Source organism: Solanum dulcamara, chromosome 9, assembly GCF_947179165.1.
Source record: "Solanum dulcamara chromosome 9, daSolDulc1.2, whole genome shotgun sequence".
NCBI lineage: Eukaryota > Viridiplantae > Streptophyta > Magnoliopsida > Solanales > Solanaceae > Solanum > Solanum dulcamara.
In genome coordinates, this window is record NC_077245.1 from 69,584,693 (window position 1) to 69,608,833 (window position 24,141).

General features: G+C 30.9%; 1 protein-coding gene across 1 annotated transcript; it reads left to right on the forward strand.

The window, feature by feature from the left end:
* The first annotated feature begins 1,383 nt into the window (after positions 1–1,383).
* LOC129904387 (protein SOSEKI 5) lies at positions 1,384–5,808 on the forward strand. The gene is made up of 4 exons (XM_055979951.1): positions 1,384–1,799; positions 2,000–2,069; positions 2,297–3,172; positions 5,114–5,808. Exons 1-4 carry the CDS (start codon positions 1,568–1,570, stop codon positions 5,310–5,312), a joined length of 1,377 nt encoding a protein of 458 aa, XP_055835926.1. The 5' UTR covers positions 1,384–1,567; the 3' UTR covers positions 5,313–5,808.
* Positions 5,809–24,141: the final 18,333 nt, after the last annotated feature.

A 24,141-nucleotide genomic window follows, 5' to 3' on the forward strand; every position in this document is an offset into this window, starting at 1 on the left:
ATTTTAACTAATACTAATAATTTATTTAATTTTTCTCAAGGTGAAATATTTTGTTCATATGGAGTGTGATGTGATAATTTTTTTTAAATTAAAGAGAGAGTGTAGTGCACACACCATGATAAGAGTGGAATAAAAGAGAGAGGTGTTTTTGATATGAAATTTTAAAAAAATATATAGTTTAAATGTGTTTTTGATACTTATCTCTTAAGTACTCGTTTTTCTAATGATGACTTATATATACAATAATAATAATATATTTAGTATAATTTTATAAATAGAATTTGAAAAATAAAAAAATTCATAGACAAACAGTTACTGTCTATAAATACATATGCTAAGTAAGTTTCGATTAACAACGATTGAAATAACAAATTCAAATTAAATGTTATATCTTATTCCTGCTTGAATCTCTAGTAATTCAAAGGGTAGTATTATATTTCTCCATTTTTACAAATCATGTAAGTATTATATGGGATTAGTCTATTGTCTTAGTTTCTAACTTTTAAGGGAAAAGGTTCAAATTTGTCTTTCATAAATAGTTTTGATCAAATATAACTTTGTCATTACAAGATTGGTTCAATTTTTTTATCCGTTAATAGTCGAAAGCAAATACCTCTATAATTATTTTGTCCAAATTTCTCCTATTAAAAAATGACTGAAGCTTTTCGATAGACATAATATATAAAATATAACTTTTAAATTGATTTTAATTGGCATCAACGAGGCTATGCCCTTCAACTTTGGTGTAAATAAATAAATACTTAAACTTGTATAAGATTGAATAAGTAGATACATGTGTCCTACCTAACATCTTACATGACAATTCGCATCCTATATGGTGTCTTACGTGTAAATGCCATCTAGAATGTGTGTGTACTTGTTTAGTTTTTTTACAAATTTAAGTATTTACTTGTGCGACATAAATGTTAGTTAAAATCAAATTAAAAAGCACATTTATATATTATGTATTTTCAATATATTCTATTACTAGTGAACAATATATATTTAGATCAATTTTATAACGATAGAAATATATTTTATTCCAACTATTTTCCGAGGACAAATCCAAATAACTTCACAAAAATCAAGTGGAAACTTTAATTCAATATTTAACTAAATACATTTATATAAATTAAAATGGATGATTTTTTATTCTTTTTTTTCAAAAATTGAGAGTAGGGTAAGAAAATATCAAAAATTAAATTCTAATTAATAAAAATGAGAATTCAAATAGCTAATGAATTAACTATCAAAATTATTATTTGAAATAAGAAAAAAATAAAAATAAGACAAGTGAAATTTGTCATGTAGCTGTTGTCTGCCGCATCCTATTTTGAAATCTCTGCTCCCTCCCCCCCTGATTCACCCCCCTCTTCCCTTCCCACCAAATTAATCCCCCCGGCATTCACTCTTCTATATTTCAACTATTCCCATACTTCACATAATTCCAAGCATTCAGCCTCGTAAAACATTATTCCCTTCACCTTCTCTTCTCTATATACGGAAAACACACACTCCCAACTTCCAGTTTTTCTTCTCCCTCTGCTTCTAATTTTTTTTTGTATTAATGGCGGTTTCGTCCAGATCCGTTAGAGCAAAGGAGCTTCAAATGCACCAAAAATGGAAAGATAGAGAAACCAGTCCGGAACGTAACAAAGTTTGGACTGAAAATCCAAATCATAAGCTCAAATCTGAACGCAAAGTGCCTGTTGTTTATTATCTCACTAGAAATGGACAACTTGAACATCCTCATTTCATGGAAGTTCCTTTTTCTTCCCCCGACGGACTTTATCTTAGAGGTACACACATTGGCAAGAGTTTATTGGAAGAGTAATTATTATGAATATTTCAAATAAACAAATGTTTAATTTGTTTCTAAGATCTCGAGGCTTTCGAGATGAAATTTCTTTAAAACTGAAGATTGAGCTTGAAGTTTCACGAGTATGTTTTTTAATCTGCTTTTAGCAATTGATTTTGAATGTTGTTCTCTTGTTTTTAGATGTGATCAATCGCTTGAATTTTCTCCGAGGAAAAGGCATGGCTTCCCTCTATTCATGGTCTGCCAAAAGGTGAATTAGTTGATTTTTTTGTTTCTTTCAAATGTGTTACGAGTGAATGCAATCATATTAGCACCAACTTATCGGATCTCACGAAGTTGAAAAGTATTTAAATGAAAGTAGTACCAGATGAGTGAACTCCTGGAAAATCTTCATGCTTTGTTATTATCAATATGTGTCACGAATTTTGTACATTTATGGAACTGAAGTTGATTTTTCTACAATTTTGAGCAATTCAGAAGCTACAGGAATGGATTCGTGTGGCACGATTTAGCTGAGCATGATTTTATATATCCAGCACACGGCCAAGAGTACGTTCTCAAAGGATCAGAACTTTTTGATGGTGCAACGGCGCTGACATCTCAATTGGAAGAAGAAGTAGAATTTTCCAGTTCGAAAAATCAGGTGCCGGAAGTGAGAAAACTCAGCGAAGATCGCGAATTCCCAGCGGTTTCACGGCGGCGTAATCAGTCATGGTGTTCTGCCGACTTCCACGAATACAGAGTCTACAAAGCAGAGTCGTCCAGTAACGAATCCTCCGGCAAAGCAGCCGCCGCCGATGCGTCAACTCAGACAGACGACCGCCATCGCCGGCGAAGAGAAATCGGAATTGTCGAAGAGGAAGAAGAAGATTACCAGAGAATCGAGCAAACTCAAAGCCAGTCAACAGAACTGAGCAGAGGCGAGATTTCACCTCCGCCGTCTGATTCAAGTCCAGAAACACTTGAAACGTTGATGAAAGCTGACGGTAGGGTAATCGTACGGTCAGAAACAGTCAATGAAGATCAAACGGCTCATAATAATCAATCAAGTGGAAAAGGCAGAGGATCTTCCGTGTTGATGCAATTATTATCGTGTGGGTCAATGTCGTTCAAGGACTGTGGGCCCGGTGGTTATGGCAAAGATCATGGGCTTTCATTGATTTCACATTACAAATCCAGAGTGCCACGTGGACCGGGATCGAATTCGGTGGAGAAGGGTGCAGAGATTACTACGGTGGAGCATCACGGAATCACAAAGCTAGAAGATAAAGAGTACTTCAGCGGGAGCTTAATAGAGACAAAGAAGGACGAATATCCAGCTCTGAAGAGATCCTCTTCATTTAATGCAGATCGGTGAGTGCTAATACATTTTACTATTTTACTGAATGACCAATATGATGATGCTTTGTTTCGTGTCAAATTGTTTCTATATATATATATGATGACTAATACTTTGCTTAGTACCAAAATACAGTACCTGACTTTGCTTGGAGTGATTCCCTCAATAATGTTTGTTTCATTCAAAACAAAAAGAATTGTCGTCTTGCCTAAAATTAAGTCATTTATATATATCTATATATTAGAATTGTTTACCATGAACAATCTGAATCCTCAATGTTCAAAAGTTAAACTCAATCAGTCAAAAATTTCATAAATACGAATATCTATTCAAATTTTAACCCATTGCACAGAGAAATTACTACGTAGGTGTTACCGAGGGCAAAATTAGGGAAATAAGGGGTTCATTTAAATCCTCTTCGCTTGGAAATTACCTTATGTATGATAATTATTGAATCTCATATTGCATTATCGTGTCCACTAGAAGTTATCGGGGTAGAAATGATTTTGTAATGCTTTACAAACTTCTTTTTAATTTTATGTCTACGTGATCTGAAAATATCATTTTTTTTAATATTCGATTCATAATTAAGTGCACAAGAGATCTCAATTCCAAGTTAACCGGGGGTGTATGGAAGGCATTTTCATGCGATCAATTAGTCTACCCTGACATAGGAAAACAACTATTCAAGATACAGTAATTTTCCAGGAATATCATTTAAAGAGGCTCTGCAATTTCTGGTTTTGGGTGATTGAGCATAAATTATTTTCCACAGGAACAAAGAATAGCTGGAAATCAAGTTGATACATCATTACACGTCTATTATTACTTACAAAAAAGGCAATGCACCAGTGACTGGTAGTATGCGAAAAAATTTGTCCTGTTTTCATGATTGAAAAGTACAATTTCCTCATTGGCTCAATTTCCTCTAGTAACTTAGTATAGGCCATAGGGGTATAGGTACTATGTCATAATCACATTGCCTTACAAACTTTACAACTAGTAGCTAATTAATTGCTCAACATTAATAGCTTTCCGAAAATCTTTCAGAAAATCCATATCCAGATTTTACACAGCACAGTTCTGCAGAAAGAAGAAAAGAGTTATAGTAGTGTATTAACTTTGTAGCGTTGCATGAATCCGAAACCTATTTGAGCCATAAAAGATAAAATTGATACAAATAAGCAACATTTTTAGGACCTAACTAAAATAGGTTAGTATAGTTTTTTTTTTCTGTTTTATCAAAAATATTAAACGGCAAAAAGTCTAAATCAGTTAACTTCTGTCATTTAAACTTTTTGATAAAACGGAAAAAGATTACACTAAGTCTATTTTAAATACATCCAAAAAATATGACTTATTTGTGTTAATTTTATCTTTTTGTGGATCAAATAGGTTCCAGACTCCTGCTTGATGTTCTATTCTATTCATGTGGGGTTGCTTATCTTAATCCTTTTCTGCTTGCCCCTAAACTCTAAAATTAATCATACATTTACTTGTATCCTCTGTTAATAGTTTGCTTCTGTTGTACTGCCTTATCATTTACCTATGTTGTTCGAGGTCTTTAAAAATGTGGATGGATGCGTGTTGAATCCTTCTAACTGCTTATAATTAGGTTAATTAGCTATTTTAATTTCGCGTGAATTAACTTAACCTCCTTTTAGTAGTATTCTGTAGTTATCTTATGGTTTCTTATTTTTCCATTTGTATTGCTATTTGTTGCTGGATTTGTTTATCACTATGCTGTCTTATTCCCTTACACTCCTGCGTTGGATACATTTATATCAAGTTGAGGGTCTACAGAAAACAGTGTCTCTACCCCACAACTGTAGGGATAAAGTTTGCATGTATTGATCATATTCTCCCCAAACTCCACATGTAGGATTATACCGGATTTTATTGTTATTGTTGCGTGAATTAAATTAACCTTACTCGTTTTTTTGTTTGGTTTGCAGGAGCTCGAAGTTGGAAATAAGGGAGAAAGAGATAGAAGGGGTGAGAGCAAAATGCATTCCAAGAAGGCCAAAGAATCAATCTACCAGAAAGGAATTAGGAAGCAGCACTGACTTGTCTTGTGGTAGCAGTGCCAGTATTTCTAGTAGTAGCAGTAGCCAACATGGTAGCAAAAGGCTAGTGGTTCCACCCCAACTCTAGAAATAGAGCTATATTAAGCAATAATTGTTTAGAGGGTCGGAAGCATTCACCAAAACAATCTCTAGTCCATGGTAGTTGTAAATACATTGAAACTAGCAATAAATTTCGTCAAAATGCGGAAAGCGAGACTAAGATGATTTGAGCATGTGAAGAAGAGATGCATGGATCTCCTGCGAGGTTGGCTATATATGGATGGTTACATGACAGGATCAGAAGTAGAGCGGAAAAAGTATTGTGTAGAAGTGATTAATCAGGACATGATGCAACTTCAGCTTAGCAAGAACATAACCTTAGATAGGAGGTTATGGAGAACACGAATTAGGATAAAGAATTAGTTAGGTTGTTGAGAGTTATCTCGTTTATTGTTCCATACTAGTATGTAGTCGTAGTATTATTTTGAGAGTTCTTGCTATTCTATTTCTATTACTATTTAATGTTTTTTACACCTAGAATATCGCATTGTTTGTTATAGTATTACTGTTCCTTTTCAACTATATTTAGCATTTTGTCACTCTTGTTCTCTTTTTTCAAACTGTTTTATAATGCTTTCACTTGAGCCATGTGAGCTATAAGACTTGCGTACACACTACTCTATCTAGAATCCACTAAGTATATTATTGTATCTTTAATTGTTCACTAAATAAGATTGAAGACAGATTTTGTTATGTAACTACAGACTCAAGTAAATGACAGAAAAAAAGAGAAAACATTATTGATTTGAGTGATAGAAAGAAACATATAGGACAAGATGTCCTGTATTAATGACTTGCAAATCACGGCACGGCTAGTGACGGTAATTAAATTCCAAGATTATATTGATGTCTGCTGCTTCCCATTAAGAATTTCAATACCACTTCTTTTGGTTGAAACTCTTGTGGATGGAATTGTTTGCTTGTTTCTTTGCATATTGGATCATTGTCTTTCCATATGAATTTCACTCTTATATTATTGTTTAAGACTTTGAGAGTCAACAAGACTCTTGAGAGTTGAGAGCACTCTAATCATTCACGTAAAACATTTTTGGAAATAATATATAATTTGTCCTATAAACTTGTTAACATTCTTCATGTACACTTAAATTTTCCAAGTGTGTTCTTATTTCTCTATCTTGTTCGAAATAAACTTGATACCACCTTTAAAGTTAACGTGACAATAACAAAAGAATGTGGGCGTGAAAGAAGTGAAAAATAATAAAGAAAGATTTGGAGAGAAACATATTCAAAATTTTAAGTTTATAAATTCTGAATTCTAAAAAATGTAGTTTATATGTTCTATACGTAGCTCCAACTTCTGTATTGCTATTATGGAATATGTTCTCCTTCTAATGTATTGCTATTATGGAAAACTTGAGGATAGATTATATTGCTTGTCATTTTGCATGTTGGATCATTGTGTTTAATTAGTAGTTTCTTTAAGACTTTTCTTCCGTCATTTTGGTTTAGACATTTGACAGTTTAGACCTTAATTTGCGTTAAACATTGTACATATATGACTTGGTCAAATTCCTAGATACTATTGTTGACCATTTCTACCATCTAGAAGTTAAAAAAATTAGGTCTTTTCTATTAGAAGACCTACGAATTGTTTAATCTAGAAAAAAACTTGTGTTGACCTTTAGCTAAATAGAATAAAAACTCGAAAATAGCGACAAATGTGACTTATAAATAAGTGGAAATTCAGGTGTGAAAGTGTAAAGTTGAGAAACTGGTTATTATTATAAAAAATAAAAAGTTAAAAGCCATAGCTCAACCTTTCAGACCTTTGAATAATTGTCAACCTTGTCTTATATCGAAGCAGCAAGATTCTCCCCATCTTCTGACTTCACAACAAATAAAGTTTAAAATAATGTTTTACTCTCTCCCAGGAGTGGCAGGCCAAGGGGTATTTGGATTAGCTTCCTTTTATTTTATTTTTTTAGATATTTTGATTTTTAAGCATTATTTTTTTTTAGTTTTAAAGTGTTTAAGCACTAATTTTTAGGCCAAAAACAGTTAAAATAAAGCCAAAAGTTAAACGTAGAATATTTTCTATTTATGGCTTTTAGCTTTTGACTAATAAATTATTTTTTATAAGTTTATCTAAAGGGTCACTAAGAACATGTTTAAAAACCACATTAATGGTGTATATGTGTCTGTAAATTTTTTAAAAGATATTGTGGTGTTTCTGATAGTCAGTGGTGCAAGAAGAAAGTAAACTACGTGAGGAATTATAAATAAATGAACACAGATTGCATCACATAGCTTTTCGTTTTATGATTCAAAATTTATACATATAATTGGGGAGGAAGGAGGGGATCGTGTGTTGATTTGAATTACACAAGAAGGAGAATTGGAGAAGTTTTCATTTTTTGAATTATTGATGGAAGGGAAGTTGTGTGCTTTAGGTGGAGGAAGGAAAGTCGCGTGCTTTGGGGGATATTAATTATTAGAGGGTATTTGTTTGTAATTATTTTGGAAAAATTTACCTAAAAATATTATATTTAGAAAATATTTTCCATTTATAGCTATATAATTTAAATACATGTATAATTCATTTGTAATACATTGTAGATTTTTTTACCAAAATAAGCCTAATACGTTTTAATATACTTATAATTAATCTATATTACATGCAAAATTTACTTTTATACATAGTGTAATACATCTATATTAATGCATAATTTATTTTTAAGACATAATGCAGTTTTTGTACCAAAATAAATATAATACATTTTAATATATTTATAATACATATATATTGCATATAAAATTCTCTTTTAATACATATTAAAGTGGCTATAGATGGTAAATATTTTCTAAATATGAAATATCTAGGTAATAAATTAAAAAAATATGTTTAAAACAGTAAATATTTTATAAAAGGGACTCAAAAAGATAATTATCCCATTATTTTGCTATTATGGGGCATGAACTTAGTTTTTTCTTATTTTAAAGCCAAAATAACAAAAATAAGTCAAAAGTCATAAGTTAGAAAATTCTAACTTATGAGTTTTGTTTTCAAGTCATAAGCCAAAAGCCAATTCAAACGGGATCTAAATCAAATATCCTACAATATTGTTAAGTTAATTTGAAATAGTAACAATATAATGTACGAGAGATGACAGTAAGGAGTCCAGCTCCAAAATGGACACTTTTTGGACACCACATATAAAAGGGATCCTTTCTAAAAATATAAATCAAAATGGACACTTTGCCCGCAAATGGGTGAACTGTCCCAAACAACGTTAATTCCGTTTATTTCACTCCAAAATACAACACAAATATTTTAAGGTAGTTCGTCCATAATTGGGCAAAGTATAATGTTTTTATTAGCTTTTCACGTGAAGGGATATTCTTGTTCACATTTTCAATTCATCTTTTATCTTCTTCGACTAATATTATATTTTGAATCTTTAAAAATTGATAGTTATGTCTCAACAATTCGAAAGGTTTGTATATTCAATTGAACTGGATATATGTAAATGCGAAAAGTATTATAAAATAAAAATATCGTGAACTCTAAGAAATCCTAATCGTAAGTTTTGAGGTTGTGCATGTTCAAGGGTAAAAAAATTAAGTTGTTCACTTCAAAAAAATTATAGTAATAAGCCTTCGATTGCACTTGACCTTTCCAACCGCTAACACCCCTCTAAATCAACGCAAAGTAAAGTAATTAAGAATACGGAGATGTAAAGGATACTTCTTGATATGATTTTAGAATTCTAGAACTTAAATTTTTCCTTTGAACGCGCACAACTCCAAAATTTGCTATTCAGATTTTTTGGAGTCCTCGATGTATTCATTTTACAATACTTTTCGCATTTACATAGATCTGATTCAATAGAATATATAAACCTTCTGAATTTGAGACATGACTATCGATTTTCAAATATCAAAATATAATATTAATAGAAGAACATAAAAGATGAATGAGAAAATGTGAAGTGAATAAGAACACATATTTAATGTTGAAGAAGAGATATTCCTTCACGTGAAAGCTAATATAAAAATTGTAGTTCACCAATTTATGGGCGAACTACCTTAAAATAGATGTGTTGTATTTTGGAGTGGAACGTTGTTTGGGCCAGTTCGCCCATTTGTGGGTGAAGTGACAATTTTGATATCTGGTGCACAAAAAGTGTCCATTTTGGACCGGACTCTGACAATTAAGTGTGTGTTTGGAATGGAGGAAAATATTTTTCAAAAAATATTTTGACTTTTTTATGTTTAGTTAAGTAGGAAAAATAAGCTTGACAAATGGCATTCCATATTAATTGTCTCCTCCTAAACTTTCAACACACTCCAAACGATCTCCATCACCATAGTCCCCCCCTTCAACTCTCATAGTGTTTGCATGAATTATACACAAATAATTTAGAATAATATTTTGTGCTTCTATGACATCCATAAATCACATTGTATATTCGTATATCAAAGTATATCACACACAAATTTTCGTAAACGTCACTGTGACATGTATATCATGTTATATATCACACACATATTTTCATGAAAATATATTTTTTTAAAATACACAATATACAGAAGATAAATCAATATATAATCATTTTCAAACTCCAATTTTCAATCTAAAATTCAGTTTAAATCCACCTCAAATAGTCTCCAAACACCTCCAAAATTAATATACAAGCTCCTTAAGATGTTTTTAATAAAATTCACTATCAACCCCTTAAGATGTTCCCAACAAAATCCACTATCCCCAGTCGATACAACTCATAAATAGTCTGATTAGATTTTTTTGAATGAGACCTCAATATGAAGCAAATCAGGAGCATCACAGCATTATCAGGACAAGTTTTATATGAGCCCAAAGAGATTCAAAATGAGTTTGCTCAATTCTACAAAGGATTAATCGGATCTTCAGCAACTACACTACCAGCTATAAATATTCAGATAATGAATAGAGGACCCATACTCTCTAGACAACAGAGGATTAGGCTATGTACAGAAGTAACTGAACAGGAAATATATGATGGACTGCAGGCCATTGAAAATGACAAGGCTCCAGGTATTGATGGATACAATGCTTTCTTCTTTAAACACATGCCAGATCATCAAGTATGAGATTATTGATGCAATACAGACGTTCTTCTCTACTGGAAAGCTATATACTCCTATTAATTGCACCTTAGTAACTCTTGTGCCAAAAGTACATAGTCCAAGTACTATGAAAGAGTTTAGGCCTATAGCATGCTGCATTATTCTTTATAAGATTATTGCAAAGGTAATGACCAACAGATTACATGATGTTATACACACAATCATTAGTGATAGCCAGGGAGGAGGATCTCTGATAACATAATCCTAGCTCATGAGTTATATAATTGGTAAACACTTATACTAGGAAAAATATATCACTTATGTAAATGTTGAAGATTGATCTTCAAAAAATATATGATTATGTGGAATGAAACCATTTAGAACAGGTGATGAAGGAGTTGGGGTTCCCTAACATGTTTACTCAGTGGGTAATAGCATGTGTGACAACAGTTAGCTACTCTATTGTTGTGAATGGAAATACTTCACAAGCATTTGCAGTTGCTAAACGACTTAGGCAGGGAGATCCTATGTCTCCTTTCCTATTTTCTATAGTAATGTAATACCTTAGTAGATCTCTTAATGCACTTAAAGAAGACAAAGCTTTTAAGTTTTACCCACAATGCTCAAAATTAGGCATTACTCATCTATGCTTTGCAGATGATCTACTAATATTTTCTAAAGGTAATATGGAATCCATCAAGGCCCTCCAAAAATGCTTCTTTCAATTCTCTCAAGCCTCAATCCTGCAAGCCAACCTGAGTAAGAGCTCCATTTATTTTGGAAGGGTAGCACCATTAATTAGACAGCAAATTACTCAGCAATTTGAATACACAGATGGAGAACTTCCTTTTAAATACCTTGGGATACCATTGTCCTTAAAGAGACTAACTGTCCTTCGGTGGTATCCTCTAGTTGAGAAAACTATGGCTAGAATTAACTCTTGGACTGGTCGGAAGCTATCTTATGCAGGGAGAACACAACTGGTTCAAACAGTATTATTTGGCATTCAGTCCTGCTGGGCATAGCAATACATAATCCCTGCAAAAATTATTAAGCTGATTGAAGGGCTATGTAGGAGCTACTTGTGGCCTGGTGAAGGACAGATCACTAAAAAGGACTTTGTGGCCTAGGATAGAGTATGATGTACTAAATCTGTAAGTGGCATGAGACTGATCAATATGCAGCTATGGAACAAAGTAGCAGTGGCCAAGCTATGACGGGACCTAGCACACAAAAAAGACAAGTTATGGATCAGATGGATACACAATTATTACATAAAAGATCAAGGGACATGGCCAACTCCAAGACAAGCAAGTTGGATGGTTAGAAAAGTCATGAAAGCTAAGCAGATAATTGATCAAATGCAACGAGATAAAAGCAGAAAAGGAAGTCCGATAAGACAAATATACCTGAATATGCTAGGGGAGTAGCCAAGAGTAGATTGAAAATGCCTTATGTTCAAGAATGAAGACAGACTAAAAGTATATTTCACTATGTGGCTCATGCTCCAAAAGAAATTATTAACTGCTGATAGTTTAGCCAAATGGAGAGTGGAGGTGAATAGAACATGTGGATTATGCCAAAGTGCAGATAAGACTATAGAAAACTTGTTCATCGAGTGCCAATATTCCATCAACTTATGGAACATAATGCTTGATTTCTTGATGATTTGTTACAAATGAATGTCTCCTCTATTTATACTACTCCTAAAGGGCTTAAGTGTAAATAAACTACTTGCATGGATTCAGAAGAAAGCTATTCACTCAACAAACTAGGTTCAATTCTTACAATGGAGCACTTAACAGGGGAAGGGAAGGACTTTAGCAGCTCAAGCCTTCAAGATCCTTATGACAGAATGTGTGTATGAGATATGGATTGAAAGGAATAATAGAATCTTTGTAAAGAGGAGTAGAATAGAAGAAGTAGTGGCCAATGAGATAGCCTACATTACTATTGTTAGATCCCAAGCTAGATTACTAAGTACCCTAAGTACTTTATCTTTCTGAGCAATAGGCTATGTTAGAGCTCTTGTATGATGATGGATAAAGTTAGGAACAAAGTATGCTGAGTATAGCTTCTTGGTATCTAAAGTTGTTTCTGGTAATTAATACAAATGTTGGTTACCAAAACAAGATAATTTCAAATTCTTATCTTCAAAAAATCGATGAAAAACCCTAAAATGAAAGAAAATTGATAGTGCAACCCAACATAAAATCAATGAAGAACCAATGGAGATTTCTTAGTCAAAAAATGTAACACCCCCCAAAAATTTTCTCTAAGGTTTGGACTTTTCTTGTATACATGTAGGGTCGAACTCGATTATTGTAAAGCGTATGCATGAGTTAGGATGAGTTCCCAAGTTATTAAAGAGTGTTAGAGATGATGTGGGGTCATAAAGGATCCCTAATACCAAGCTAAGTCCAAAAGGATTCGTCTTGGGTAAGTTGTCGAAGGAGTTTGTATAAGGGTCGACTTCTAACGACCATATCGTTTAAAATATGACGATCTGGGTGGCCCACGACCTATTAAATTAAATGTCATCGAGTCTTCTTTCCAACGCCACCAAGAGTGTAATTTTTGGAGTTCGAAGTCGAAAGATATAACGATCCTAAGACGGGCGGGTACTGCCGGAATTTCAGGCCTAAGTTGTGACTGCAGGAAGCCTGGGCTTGGCGCTGCAGTGGCGCAACGCGCCACTATCGCGCCAGGAACAAGCCTCAGTAGTTTGGTCCCTGGCGCGGTGCGCCACTAGAAGATGTGCAGGGCTTTTAAGCCTATTTTTCAGAACCCAAAAAATATGGGCTTGGCGCTGTAAGAGCACGACGCGCCATTATCGCACCACAAAATAGCCTCAGTAGTTTGGTCCCTGGTGCGACGCGCCACTATTAGGTTGCAGGGTTTTTCAAGCCTATTCGACTTGGCACTGCAGTGGCGCGATGCGCCACTATCGTGCCAGGAGCATTTTTAGCCTGTTTTCCGGATTTTTGAGAAAAGGGCAATTTGGGTATTTCCCCAAATTATATATACACTATCCTTGGACGTTTTTGGGACCATTTTTTAGTCCCTCTCTCTCTCTCTCTAAAAGCCCTAATATTTTCCCTCTCTTCTTCTTTTTCTTTTTCTCCAAATCCTTCTCCAACAAAGGGTGCCTTCAAGAGTTTTAAGGATTCAAGCCTCCCATTGAAGGCCTAACATCAAGGTCTCCTCAAAGTCTTCACAAGGAATGTAAGGCTAACCTAAAATATGGATTGAGTTCTTTCATATGCCCATGTATGTGTTGGATAGGAGTTGCGAAAGATTTGAACCTTTTGGATGGTTTTCTTGAAACTTTTCCTAAACCCTAGAATATCTTTGTATACTAGAAATTGATGGATGATTTCATGACTTGGTTCTTAAATAGTCAACTTTCATATTATTGACTACAAATGTATCTTTTCTTTGTACATAGATTTATAGGTATTGACGGTATTCTTGAGTTGAGTTTTATTGGGAGTATGAATTCATGTTTCATTCACATGAACCCAAGATAAGATTTCTTTGTCATAATTGTCTTGAGGTTGAGATGGATGGTTTTGTGTATATGTGTATTGATTGGAATGAAAAGAATGAATTGAATAGTTAAGAATGTCCTTTTGCTTCTACAAATTAAACATAGGACTAAAATGAAGATTGTGGAGTAGACGTTTGATATTGATGTGGATGATGATGTTGATAATGATGCGAATGGTGATGTTTTGATAATGGTGTGAATGATGATGTGAATGGTGATTATTTAATATATGTAGAATGATTGATGAAGAGATTATGTTGATGAGGAGGTTGTGTGATAAAATGGATTGGCGTCTAATGTGATTATGTGATATGTGATTTATCTAATTTGATGTGGTTGAAGTCTTATGAACATTTTGAAAATAAATGATTTTAGAAATATTTTTGCATAAACTATTTATACACTATTTTGAGTCTAAAGAATGATTATTTTCATTTATGATTTAAAAAGAGTTTTAGCCTAAGTTGAGTTTGAGAAATCTTTCAATTATTTTTGAACACGAGTATTTTGAGTATAAATGAGTTGAGCATTTCTACTTTTAAAATGTCGATTTTTGAGATTGAGTCGAGATTGTATAAATTTTAAAGAGAAGAATTTGATGATTTGAGATGAGTCGATTTGAAAGAAGGTCCAATGAGGCCAGATTTGAGTTGAGTTTTAAAAAGAGTCCAATGAGACTAAATGAGTATTTTGAGTATCTTACTCACTTGATAGATATGAGCATATTGAGTCTTGGGAGGAGTATCGAGCACCGAATTGGATAAGAGTATAGTCCATACTCGAACCAATAAACTACGTCGCCAAACATAGGAGGAGATGGAACAGTTAAAGTCGGATGCTTCCCATGGGATCGAACCGTTAAAGTCGGATGTTTCTTATTTTATTATCCTGACATTATAGAACTTGGTTGGATTGGATCCATGAGGTTGATCGCTCATACCCTGGCAAAGTATGGACGGACGTGGCAACAACGTCGGATTGTTGTACTATTGCTCGCTCATATGGTGATAGTTGTCGGTTAGAGAAACTCCCAATTGAATGGATTGTGCTTGATATGATTGGCTTGATTGTGATTGGAGATGATTGAGTTGAATTGTAAAACATTGCATAGTTTAATTTGCATATTTATTGAGTTGAGTCCTTTGAGTTGATTGTTGAGTTGATGGTATATGATTTGATTGGGTTAGACGAATTGTGATTGTATCGTACATGATTAGACTGAATTGGATGGTTTATGATTGGTCTCTGTTTAAAAATTGTATTCTTACTTTAGACTTATGATGCTTTGATTGAGTCTCTCTTATCTTTCTTAATTGAGATATTTGGACCGATGTTATTCTTCCTTGAGGTATGTTTCATTTTGCCATATTACATACTTGTACATTCCATGTACTAACGTCCATTTGGACCTACATCATTTCATGATGCAGAGACAGGTTTAAGAGATCGTCAATAGAAGCACCATTGAGGATCTATACACACTCAGCGTATTGGTGAGTCCTTTCTTACATTCGGAGGACACCGCTTATATCATTCTTGCATCGAGTTAGCCCTTTTCATTTTGATTTGAGGTAGCCATGAACCTGTCATTGGCACCAATTAGATAGTAGTGATAGAGGCTTCATAGACTAGATAGTGATGGGTCGACTGAGTATTTCGTTCCTTGAATTATTCTTGTCGAAGTATTTTTTTTTAACAAACATTGGAGTTGATTTGTTGGCCCATGGCCTTTATTCTTTGAGTTAGATTGATGATTTGAGTTGCCCGCCAAATATTCTCTTTATTCTGAGTCTTTCGTTGATTTAATGGATGAACGGATGTCTGATCAAGCTATGTGGTTTGCTTGGGAGCCAGAAATAGTTTCTGAGTGCCGGTTACGTCTAGGGTACCCTACCGGGGCGTGACAAAAAGGAAGTAAAGAGTTTTGGTAGAAAATATTGAAAAACTTTTGTTGAAAGTTAGGAGATCTTACTAGAAAAAGGATGTAGAAATATTTTGGAGAAAATGTTAAAGTATTTGGGTATAATTTCAAATACATAAATAAAGTAATTAATTTACAGTAAATATAGTCATTGTTTTTATTTACATTAAAAAAATCAAAAGTGATAGAAAATACACACTGACTTACAATATAGTTTGTCAAAATTTATAGAAAATATACACTGACTTTATAATATAGCTTACCTATACATGAACTATGCACTGACTAAACAGTATGATATACTCAAAATTGAATATAAATTAACTATACATAAAATATATACTGATATACATGGAGTCTACACTGACTATTCAATCTTAATCAACTCAAAATCATCTTTAAACATCCCAAATTTTAGCTATGAAATTATCTCAATGTTTTGAGTCTTTTGATCTATGATTAAGCAAAACGATTTACGTTTGTGGTACGTCAAATTTTTAAATCAAGCAAGCTTTGAAGTTTTAATGGCTAATTGATCATGGAAGAAAAAGGAAGGAAGACTGAAAGTAGCAAGAAGAAGAAGAAGGAGGAGGGGGAAGAGGAGAAGGAGGAGGAATAGAATGATGATGATGATGAGGAGGAGGAGGAGGAGGAGGAGAATGATGATGATGATGAGGAGGAGGAGGAGGAGGAGAAAGAAGAAGCCATTAATGGCAAAAGTGGAAGAGAGAAAAAAGACGTTTCCCAATTTTGATAATTCTTAAAATTGGACTAATTTTCTCTACAAAAAGATGTTTCCCAATTTTGATAATTCTTAAAATTGGACTAATTTTCTCGTAAAGAAAATGGTCGAAACGCCATTTTGCCTAATTTCTCCAAGTTTCTATATAATCTATTAAGAGAGATTACATTAATATTTTTTTGTTATTTTTTAAGAAAAATATTTAATATCCATTTCCTTTATTAGATACTCCCTCTATTTCATATTAACTGAATTTTTAGAGATTTTTTCATTGTTCAAAATAGTTGAATTGTTCAAAGTTCAAGAGAAATGTTTGAATCTTTTTCCATGTTTACCCTTTCCATTAATGAAGTTTTGTAATTTTCTAGGAATCAAACTACTTACAAAGTTATACTCCAATAAGAAACTATTTGTATTTATGATTTCACATTTAATCATTTTTATGAGGCTGATTAAACAAAAGAGTAATGGAGAAAAATATGGTTCAAATTGTGCTTGAATGCTTTTCTTAATATGTGTGTATTATCTTAGAAATTCAGTTAATATAGAATAGAGGGAGTATTAAATTTAAACTATCAGGTGTCATATGCCAAAGAATGAGCTCTTTTATATTGATTGAACTAGTTTTAAATATATACAATAAACTAATTAGTTTACAACAATTATAGTTATATTTATTTACATAAAAATTAGTCAAAAGTCATAGAAAATATACATTGACTTTGCAATATAGCTTGCCAAAGTTATATAAAGTATATACTGACTATACAATATAACTTAGCTATATATGAGTTATACATTGACTATACATCATGTTACACTCAAAAAGTTAAATATAACTTAACTATAAATGAAGTATGCACTGACTATTCAATTCCGATCAACTGCGTCTTTTATAATTGTTTCACTTTCTTTTGTGGAAAAAATGAATATTTATGTCATTTTTTTATTCTTTTATTTATAAGGTGGGAATACATGATAGTCAAATAAATATCGATACATTACATAATTATTTATATAATATCAATACATAATTATACATATTTATACAATATCAATATATTACATATACACTACATAATTATTTATACATCATATATACTTGTTTATACATCGATTATACAATATTGATACACGTTTATACACTTTATACAATATCTATATATTACATACATACTACATAACTATTTATACAATATCGATACATTACATATACACTACATAACTATTTATACAATATTGATACATTGCATATAATCTATTTATAAAATATCGATACATTATATATACACTATAAAAAAATTGATACATTACATATACACTACATAATTATTTGTATATTATATATGTACACATGTTTTTACATTATTTATACAATATTGATAGATGAAAAAAAATTCATGAAAAAAGTTTTGAAAAAAAAACATCAAATTTATTATTATTTTTTTTAAAAAAATCAACACTGAAAAGAAAAAAAGAAAAAGAAAAAGAAAAGAAAGCAAAAAAGGTCTAATGGCTTTGGATCGAATTTAGCTCTGTAGCGTTTAACAAAAAAAGGCTTAATGATTTTGGGCCAAATTGAGCCCTGTAGTATTCAGCCCATGACCTCTTTTTGATTATTTTTTATGTAAATGAAAACATGACTATATTTTTTTTGTAAATTAATGACTTTTTGATACATATATGAAAATAACTCAAATAATATTTTTGTGGATTTGAATAGACGGTGTCTAGACTGGGCCTAGTGATAGAAATGTTGGCTATGAGAATGCGGCTCTAAAGGCTGAAGAGTACAAATACCCGCTTTGAGATCGTCATTTTATTTGTGTCTATTTTTAATTTTAATTTTCGTAAGTTTAGCCGTTTTGAAAATAACTTTAGATATACGCAATTAAAGTTTAAAATTCACATCCGACTTTCAGATTTTTTTTTCCTGAAGAGTGGCCTTTTGAAGATCAAACATCGAATATTTTTATCTGAAATTAGGTATGATTTGTCAAGTTCAGTTTCAGATATTTTTTACTTTAAGTTGTGGACTTAACAAGGCTGAACTTTGAATATTTTTTTACTGCAGTTTTATTCAGCTTGTCAAGGCTAACTCCAGACAATTTAACTGAAGTTATGGCATTCACAAGGCCAAAACTCCAGACATTTTTTTTTACTGAGGTTGTAGATATCAACACCCTCACTTCAGTCATATACTTACATGTAAAATTGGCTAAAACTTCACTCATATATGTCTGAAGTGTAGTTAATTTTTTTTTAATTGTCCAAAATAATTTTTTAATATGATGCAATATTCGAATCTATTTCAGAAAGCTCAAATTTTAAAGCAGAAATTCCAAAATTCATATATCATAAAGAATTAATCTCAATCATCAATTTATCCTAACAATAATAAATCAACAAACCCATTTTATAATAATGAAAATTTGTCATTATTTTCAACACCCATTTAATATAATCTCACCTTTTATATTTAAAATTCAAGATCCACTTTTTCAAAATATTATATTTCAATTGTTCCAAATTCGAAAAATTATTATATACAACAACTAATAAAAAGGAAGAAAAAGCAGAAAAAATGAAGAAGATAATTTTACTCTGAAATACCAAATACTAATACCAATTAAAAAAAATTTTAAAAATTTGAACACATGTTAGGACACAATTTAAGACTTTTAATTATAGAAGTTGAAAATCTTGGAGTTCATAAAGGTACCATGAGTGTAATAATTCTTTAACATTATTATATCTCTCACCCTAAAATTTTGTACCTATTTCACTTTTGGTACATGAAAAACTTATGTCAAAAAGGTATCACGAGTAAGATAATTCCTTTAATACTAATTCACTTATGGTATCTATTCCAAAACTTATTATCACTTCATTTTATATGACACAAAGGATAGTTTACTAACTTACCCTTTAGAAGCTTTTTTTGAACTTAACAACTTTGTGTATACTTTAAAAAGAATTATTTATAAGGGTAAAATAAAATATTAATTAATTCTATCTTAATTTTGTAAATTGACAAATAATTTGGGATAACTGGTTCTAATAACGTAGACAACTAATATGAGATTAAGGGAGTATCACCTTTCTATAAGTAGAAACAACTTTATTTTATAGTTCTTCTTTTACCCTAAATGAAATAATATATAGTCATATAAATATATTTAACGATTGTTATACCATAATTTTCAAAAGTTCTTTTTTTCTTTTTAAACTTTGTGTATAGTCAAATCGTGTCATATAAATTAAGACGGAGAAAGTATATCTTATCACGAGGTAACATAAGTGAAATCATCCAACATCATTTTATTCTTGATATCTAATAAAAAAAATCTTTAACATTATTAAATCTAATAAATTTTGAGAATTTAAATCTTTATCTGTTCAAACTTCATGATTATTTTTTTGAATTTTAAATGTTTAAAATCCAAGAAGAAATACTAGACTTGGAATTACCACAATTCAAAACTCCATGAGTGATATACTAGAGTCATTTATCTTAAGGAAATGGCTATGTAATTAACTAAATACTCTCTATATATTGTACAAACTACACATGAGAACAGAAAGCCCTTGTCTTTTCCTCAACCAACTACTCCACTTTATCCAGAAAATTAGATGGAAGATAAAAAGGAAAACCAAAAGGTTAGTTTTTTTTTTTTAAGTGTTCGATATTCGTATTTAGAAGTTGATTAAAAATTTATATTTAATAGATTCAATTTTTAATATTTTTAGCACTATATTTATTTTATTGTTAAATTATGAATTCAAATCTGATATTTGAGTAGATTTTTAATTGTATATTTATATTCCGTGTCAAAAGTTATAGATTCAGATAAACAAATAGTCGAAAGGCCACATCTGCCCTTATCCTCATTGAAATTCAGCTAAATTTGGATTCGCTCATTGTAGAATTTATTCATGAGAATAATATTTTTAATAAGATTTTTTTCATTCTCAAGAGCTCAAACTCAAAACTTTTATTAAGAATAAAAAAATTTCAACCATCTCACCATAACCCACTGAATTGTTGGCTAAGTGCTAAGTGATGCACCCACATTCAGCTTAATGAGAGGATTTTCTTTGTCCAAAAAAGAAAAGAAAAATAAAGGCTGTCTAGAATATCTTTGGCATTTTTGTTAATTTTAATGCTTGAAAGTTATATTAATTCAATCAAAGGATTATAGATACAGCAACCTAGAATCATCAACTTTCTTTGGGGATTTTTCGGAGAAAATTAATGACTAATTATTTCTGAATGTTTATAAATACGAGACATGTGGTACATCTAGAATTTTTAAATGTAGGCTCAGAGTTAAAAACTGATTTTTGTAAAAAATATTTTTTTTTAATCAAATTTATTCATATTTATTTTACATACACATATATATGATTCAACTTTAAAACTTAAAAACTCATTAAAAGCCTTTTGGCCAAGCTGCCAAAATTAGCTTATTTTAAAAAGTACTTATAAAAAATTGTTTCGGTAGTAATAGTTTGTATTTGGTAAAATATTTGAGAATTACTTTATTTAAAGTTTATTTTTGACTAATAATTTCAAAAAGTGCTTTTTATTTGCCAAATTATAAAATAAAAAAATAGGCAGTTACTACTAATTCTTTGGTAAATATGAATTTTTGATACAGATAATTTTATTTTAATAAGACTAAAAATTTTATTCAGCTTTTTTTATACTAATCAAAAGTACTTAGTTTCTCCAAAAGTTTAGTCAAAACACCTCCATTTGCTAAAATAAATATTTTTTAAAAAATGAATAAACGCTTTTAAGTTTTAACATTTCAATGTTTGATGCCACTTGAATTAATATGAAATTAGTTGGTTATAATAAGTCAATACTATAATATTCACTGGTCCATCTACAACTGAATTAGTAAAGTCATTTAATATTAAAGTACTAAAATTTAGCAAATTGTTTGATGATATGAGCTAATCTACTAGCATCTTCTCTATTCCCATAAGCAATAAATTATAATGGGCAACTTCAACCTACTCTGGCCATCCATTATTTTAAATTCAAATTACATAAAAATTACAATAGAAACAAAAATAAACGAGGAAACAAAAACCTACAATTATATTTAAACTATGATGAAATTGTCAATTATATACCTATCTAAATTATATGAGAGTCCTATTATTGTTAAATATACATTTTTCTTCATATTATGTACCCCTGAGCTTATTTCTTTTGTATTATTTACCTCTTTCCTTTTTTTTTTCTTGGCAGAAATGCAAGATAAGGCTGCGTACAATATACCCTTGTGGTCGGGCCCTTCTCCGGACCCTACGCATAGTGGAAGCTTTAGTGCACCAGACTGTTTTTTTCTCTTTTTCATTTTCAACATTTCTTTCAGCTAGCTAATCAATAAACTAACATAAGGAATAAAGTCAAGCCTAAGCATTCTGCATAGAAAATATTAAAACAAATAAAATAAGTTCATATGTCTTGTTTATATTATATGCAAAGAACATTTTTAACTATAAAAAAATCAGAAAATTTCATACTACATTATAATATATACTACAGATAATAAAGTGAAAATTCAATCACCCGACAAGAGGCTACATCAATAGCGGAAAATTTCGAATAGGGTAGGCTTGGAGTCAGAAGTCCTATTCTTCCCAACCAAATGAGGTGAGACTTGAGAGATGATGAGGTCCAGTCGGTTTGAATCTAAAAGTATCAAATAAGACATTAATTAAGATTTCTCTTTTTTAGTCTAGTATAGATGCATGTATGCATATGGTAGGTTTTATCGATGTGCCTATATTAGACTACGTGTATACACATTGTATAAAGTCCCAAAAAATATTTAGTACCAAAAAAAAAATAAGTTCATGAGGGTAAATAATATGAACAAAAAAGTTTAGGGTGGGGGTGGTACGAGGACTCTTGCAAAATTTAAGTGTGTAATTTACAATTTATTCATATTTTAGATGTGTTTCTACGTTTTATTGAAACTTTATATATTTTGTGGGATGGTAAGTACCTCAAATGTCTCAGATTCAAGCCTTAAAAATAAAATTGTTTTTAGTAGAGAGAGTTTTATTCCCTTAAAGCGATAATATTTGATATGAATTCGAATTAATTGAGCCTTAGTTGAAAATTAGACACCGAAAGAGAAAACTTCAACCCCATTTTTCATGTTGAATTGGTTAATATGAAATTTTTCTTACTTTTCGTGGAGGAATCTCTCTCTCTCTCTCTATATATATATATAAAGGAGAATGAAGACAAGGTGATGTGACACCTCTGACACCTCCAATCCTATTTATCTTTTTTTTTTTCTCTTTTTTTGCCTTTTTTAATCCATTTTTTTCATTAAACAACTTGTTTATTAATTAAAAAATTCTAATCAAATTTACTTTCTAACCTCCATCTATTTACATTCTCTTGTTAAATAACATGTCTCTTCAACTCCTTTGTAACACTATTCTTATGAATTACCCGATCTATATATAATAATCATCTATGGAGATGTTGAATGTTCATTTCCATTTTCTCATTCTTTTTTTAGTAGTATAGTTTTTTCCTCCTTTTTAAATTTCTTTTCTTCATCTTTTTTAATCAATCGTGTGCTTAATAATCAAAAGAGATCGAAGACATAGAAAAGATAATGTCGCGATATGGCCTTCACTTTGATGAAGAGCATAGATATATCTTTCAAAGATTTATCATTGAGAGATGTTCACATTTATTTGGTACAAGTTCATCAAAATGAAGAAAAGGAAGTTTGATTATTTTGGAAGATTTATCAAGAGAAATGGTCATATTAGTATAAAAGTTTGAATGATTTTCAAATATTTTGAAGATTCATTAATGTATTGTTTTGATTTCGATTAATATTATTGTATTTTTTTTTTAATTTTATTACTTTATTTTGAACAAAGATATTTAATCGAATATATGATTTTCTTTATTTCAGCAAAAAATAAATTATGAAACTCTACAAACCAACATATTAGAAAGCACAATTAGCAAATTTTACTCAATTAAATTTGCTCTTCTTCATCTTATTATTATGCGAATGAAGATGAAAAGATGCACGTTTTTGTTTATGTGTATATGTGTTTGCCAAATTCTAATTAATATTTAAAAATTTTGCCATGATCGAAAGGTATATTACCTATGGTACATTTTTCACAGCTATTGGATATTATTGCCCCTAAAAATATATAATATGGTCTATCATATTATAAAGGATGAACATAGATAAAGTGATGTGACACCTCTCTATAACCTTTATTCTTATTTATTTTTTTTCTCTTTTTTCCTCCATTTAACTATTTATATTATTTTTAATATCTCAAAAAGTCTTTACATTCAATTACTCAATTTTTAACCTCCACTATAATATATCTTCTTTATTAGATATAATGTGCATTTAAATGTTCTTTCACCTCCAGTCTTCATAATTTTTTATATATATAAATTAAAAATAATATATATATATATATATATATATATATATATATATATATATATATATATATATATATATATTTATCCTTTTTATCCTCTTTTTGACCATTTTTTCCTT

Excerpts from the sequence above, each read along its gene's own strand:
- LOC129904387 (XM_055979951.1), top strand. The coding sequence starts at position 1,568 with ATGGCGGTTTCGTCCAGATCCGTTAGAGCAAAGGAGCTTCAAATGCAC. Across the intron at positions 1,800-1,999 it reads CGACGGACTTTATCTTAGAG|ATGTGATCAATCGCTTGAAT; the intron begins GTACACACATTG and ends TCTTGTTTTTAG. Across the intron at positions 3,173-5,113 it reads TCTTCATTTAATGCAGATCG|GAGCTCGAAGTTGGAAATAA; the intron begins GTGAGTGCTAAT and ends TTTGGTTTGCAG.